Source organism: Nicotiana tabacum, chromosome 24 (assembly GCF_000715075.1).
Source record: "Nicotiana tabacum cultivar K326 chromosome 24, ASM71507v2, whole genome shotgun sequence".
In the NCBI taxonomy this organism is placed as follows: domain Eukaryota; kingdom Viridiplantae; phylum Streptophyta; class Magnoliopsida; order Solanales; family Solanaceae; genus Nicotiana; species Nicotiana tabacum.
Window position 1 is genome coordinate 70,928,543 of NC_134103.1, and position 3,610 is coordinate 70,932,152.

A 3,610-nucleotide genomic window follows, 5' to 3' on the forward strand; every position below is an offset into this window, starting at 1 on the left:
TAAAGCTGAAAAGTACACTCCCTTCCTTTCTTTGTTCACAACAATGGAAAAAGAAATGGAACTAAATGGAGCTCAAGTAGTTCTCCATTTATAGAAACTAAATGGAACCTAGCAATAAAAGAACAGTTTGGATTCTTGATTAATGAAACCAACTTAAGTCATCTTCCTAGTAGTAGTGTTCTTGCATTGGGGGCATCTTGGATCAGCTTCAGTTACCATGACATACATGTGGCACCTTTGACAACCCACCACCACCATAGGGGATGATGATGTTGCTGCTGCTTCTGTGCTTTTGCCTAAATCAGCTTGCTCCGACGACACACGTAATGATGATGCAGCCAACAGGGATTTGGCTGGAGTTAGCAATGCAACAACACCTCTTTCCGGACTGGAGTACTTCTTGTATATCACCTTTAGCTTGTGAGTTGCAGCCGCAGATTGATAGCTCACTAACAACCTTGCACACTCTCTGTTCCAAAATCAATCAATCATTCAATTAACTACGTCTCAATCCAAATTAGTTGGAAGAAGAACAAAGGGAAGAAAAAAAGGTACTAGTATAGAAAAGATTGACTCACATTAGCTGAGATTCTGAGAAACCAGTGTGCAGCTTAAGTGTCTCATTCCAAAATGGTGTCCTATTGAGGGTGTGTCGAGCAGCATAGACCGCTGAGGCAGCAATCATTGAAGGGCAGTAGATAATGGTTGGATAATTCATCAACCCCAGCTCAGCCAGAAAATATACCATGTTCTCAGTCTGATATTTGAAGGGGTTTAAAAGCAATCAGTCAATTAGTACCATGAGCTCATAGTGACAGAAATATCCAAGAATTTCAAAGAACTTACTTCTGAATCAGGTGGAGAAGCTTTAATGAAACGTGCTAGGAACACATAAGGTGTTGGAACTGTTAAGTACCATTCCAATTGCCCAAGAATTTCTTTCTCCATAGTTAACACCTGATCATGAGTGTAACTTTTGTCTGAGATGCACACAAAGTCATTGACCTGAAAAATCAAATTAACATTCAGAAAGTTGTTAGCTTTAGCCATTAGCAGCTCATAGACTAGCATAATCCTATTTGATGTAGCTTCAAAAATATACCTCAGGAGCCCAAATTTCTTCATATTTGGAGGCTATGAGCATGGCACTGACACCCACTAGCTGCAAGTCCCTTCTTGATGTACTCTTCACAGCAAGGTAGCGATCGACAATGTTGATTGTGAGGTAAAGAGTCTCTGGATTAAGTTCAAATTTTTGGTGGACTTCAACCAACCAATCAATCAGAACTGCTCTCATCCTATCATTTATTTCAGGCTGTGAATCCATGTAGTCATGGACTCTTGTCTCATTCTACAAACAGGCACAAGTATTCAAGTTGATCAAATATATTACTAGTAAACAAGCAAAAATAGAGAGCAACAGCTGATATATAGCTCAAGTTCAAGACCATGGATACCTCAGCAAGTTTGTAGAAGCTGTAAATGTCTTCAACATATTCCACAACTGCCAACTCATTGTTCACATCTGCAGCATCAATATCCACTATCTGCTCCTTTGGTTTTTTACTCAGACCACATGCAGCCTTTATAAAGTTGATAGAAAAATCAGACATTCCTCTAGTAGTGTAACTGATACAATATTGTAAAACACTAAACAATAAAAACTACGCCTCAATCACAAACCTTGCTTCGAGCAGTGAGAGTTGAAGTAAGAGTTGCTTTCTGTTTTAATGAGTCTTTATCAGCCTTCTTCCTTTGCATCTTCTCCTTCAGTTTTTCTTGAGTGTCCGGACTAATTTCAATAATCTCCTCAGGTTTTGGTTTAACTGTGGCTTTCTTCTGAGCTGGTTTCCTTACTGCAGGTACTTTAGCAACATTTGCTCCTTTTACAATAACAGCAACAGGTTTCTGCAAACAGCAAAAAAACCACAAGTCCACAACCAAAATCAGTATTATAATATCATTGAGATTGAAATGCAAAGAAAGATTATGACTTTTGTTGTCATAACCTTCTCATTTTCAGCTGCTGCCAACAATTGTGCACAAAAGCTCCTTGTTAAGGGGTGAGATACCTGAGGAAGTGGCTTTTTTCCTTCGACCCCACGACCTGTAGCCACATTCCCAATATCACCAAGCGCTTTCCTATTTCTTCCTTCTGCTGCCACATTCTTTTTCTGCTTTAATGCCCCAGGGACTGCCTCACCTGAACAATATAAAAGTCTATCCATATTAGGAGTATCAAACAAAATACCATTAACAATCAATACATAGTAATACTTATAGAGTTGATTATGTAACATCATATAAACGTCTATCATCAACATTTCAAGAGGTTCACCCAATAACAATGGATGGTAGACAAAAGTCTATCTACTTAGTATCAAACAAAATACAACTAACATTCAATAATATTTAGAGAGTAATTCTATGTAACATCATTTACTGGACCATCTATCATGTTCAAGAGGTTCACACCCAATAAGAAATGTTTATGTCCCTGAAAGCTTACTGAGAGGCCAATTTACAGAAAAACCAGTAGCCACCGCTATTTTCATCAGGGTAATCTTAACACTACCGTTCCATTTTTTTTTTAATTGGTAAAGAAACAACATATAATGATTAAATGTGCATCATTTACTGAAAAATTATAACACAAATAGCCAAATAGGTCGATTGGTTCACCCAAAAACAATGCAAATCTATGTCCTGAATATTACAAGAAACCCATATATAGAATAGCAATAGGCCCCATTTCTCATCAGATCACGCTCCAAGTCTCCAACAATGAATTTACCAACAGTCTCTTGTTTATTTCTTTCTTTTATTTAGATTAACATCTAAAATTCGTAACATTTAGGAATTTTTTAGCTAGTTATTGGGACACGAAAAATTCTAAAGCGTATTGCAGAAATTTCCAATTAGTTCAAGCATATCAATACCATATCAATACCACTAGACTAGATAGTACTATATTTTTACATTTAATTTAAGCATCTTTATAACGCACAATTAATGGGAAAAAACGACTTGGGTCAGTAGTAATCGAAGGACCCATCACAGAACTTGAGAATCGTTGAACCACATGAGATTCAGAACATTTGTTCAAATGAATAAGAAATATTATCAAAATGAAAAGGAAAAAGATAGTAAGAATCAAAAGATAAGTATATTGTATATAAAGTAAGAAATCATCAAAATGCTTATTGAGAAATCTAACCTCTATTCTGCTGTTGAAGGACGATTCTTGAAGCCATTTTAGAGAAACCTTGAAACTCTTTCTCCGAAAGGTTTTTGAGAGAAAGAAGAGATATTTGGGAGAAGTGAAGAATACACCCTTTTTGAAGCTGCACAATCGGCGCTTCGCTCCCAACGGTCTTATTTTTCCTTTAAATCTTAGCCGTCGGATGAAGTTCTAGATCAACGGTCGTAATTGGGTTTTAGATAATTATGCCTATTACCGTTTGGGTTTAAACCTACTGCTTTTGATATAGTGTGGAGGCCTCCACTACAAGCTTTACCAATTCCAAATATATATCTTTAATGAATATTAATCTTAGAAATATTAATACTAATAAATAGTAATAATATCCTGTCTTCTAAAATAATTAAT

The 3,610-nt window shown here is 36.4% G+C and overlaps 1 protein-coding gene and 1 non-coding gene across 3 annotated transcripts; both read right to left on the minus strand.

Moving 5' to 3' along the window:
- LOC107824747 (G2/mitotic-specific cyclin S13-7-like) lies at positions 1-3,370 on the minus strand. 2 transcript variants are annotated; one of them, XM_016651557.2, is made up of 8 exons: positions 3,218-3,370; positions 2,073-2,203; positions 1,684-1,908; positions 1,458-1,583; positions 1,103-1,351; positions 847-1,005; positions 579-757; positions 1-469 (listed from the first exon to the last, which is right to left on the minus strand). In XM_016651557.2, the coding sequence occupies exons 1-8, from the start codon at positions 3,252-3,254 to the stop codon at positions 154-156; spliced, it is 1,422 nt and encodes a 473-aa protein (XP_016507043.1). In that variant the 5' UTR covers positions 3,255-3,370; the 3' UTR covers positions 1-153. The 2 variants fall into 2 exon arrangements, with proteins under 2 accessions (XP_016507043.1, XP_016507042.1); XM_016651556.2 differs by having other exon boundaries at positions 2,010-2,203.
- Positions 2,622-2,757, minus strand: LOC142178719 (small nucleolar RNA snoR74). Its single transcript, XR_012706982.1, has one exon. It is a non-coding gene; the product is annotated as a small nucleolar RNA snoR74 (small nucleolar RNA).
- Positions 3,371-3,610: the final 240 nt, after the last annotated feature.

Excerpts from the sequence above, each read along its gene's own strand:
- LOC107824747 (XM_016651556.2), bottom strand. The coding sequence starts at position 3,254 with ATGGCTTCAAGAATCGTCCTTCAACAGCAGAATAGAG. Across the intron at positions 758-846 it reads CTTCTCCACCTGATTCAGAA|ACTGAGAACATGGTATATTT; the intron begins GTAAGTTCTTTG and ends TTCAAATATCAG. Across the intron at positions 470-578 it reads TTCTCAGAATCTCAGCTAAT|AGAGTGTGCAAGGTTGTTAG; the intron begins GTGAGTCAATCT and ends ATTTTGGAACAG.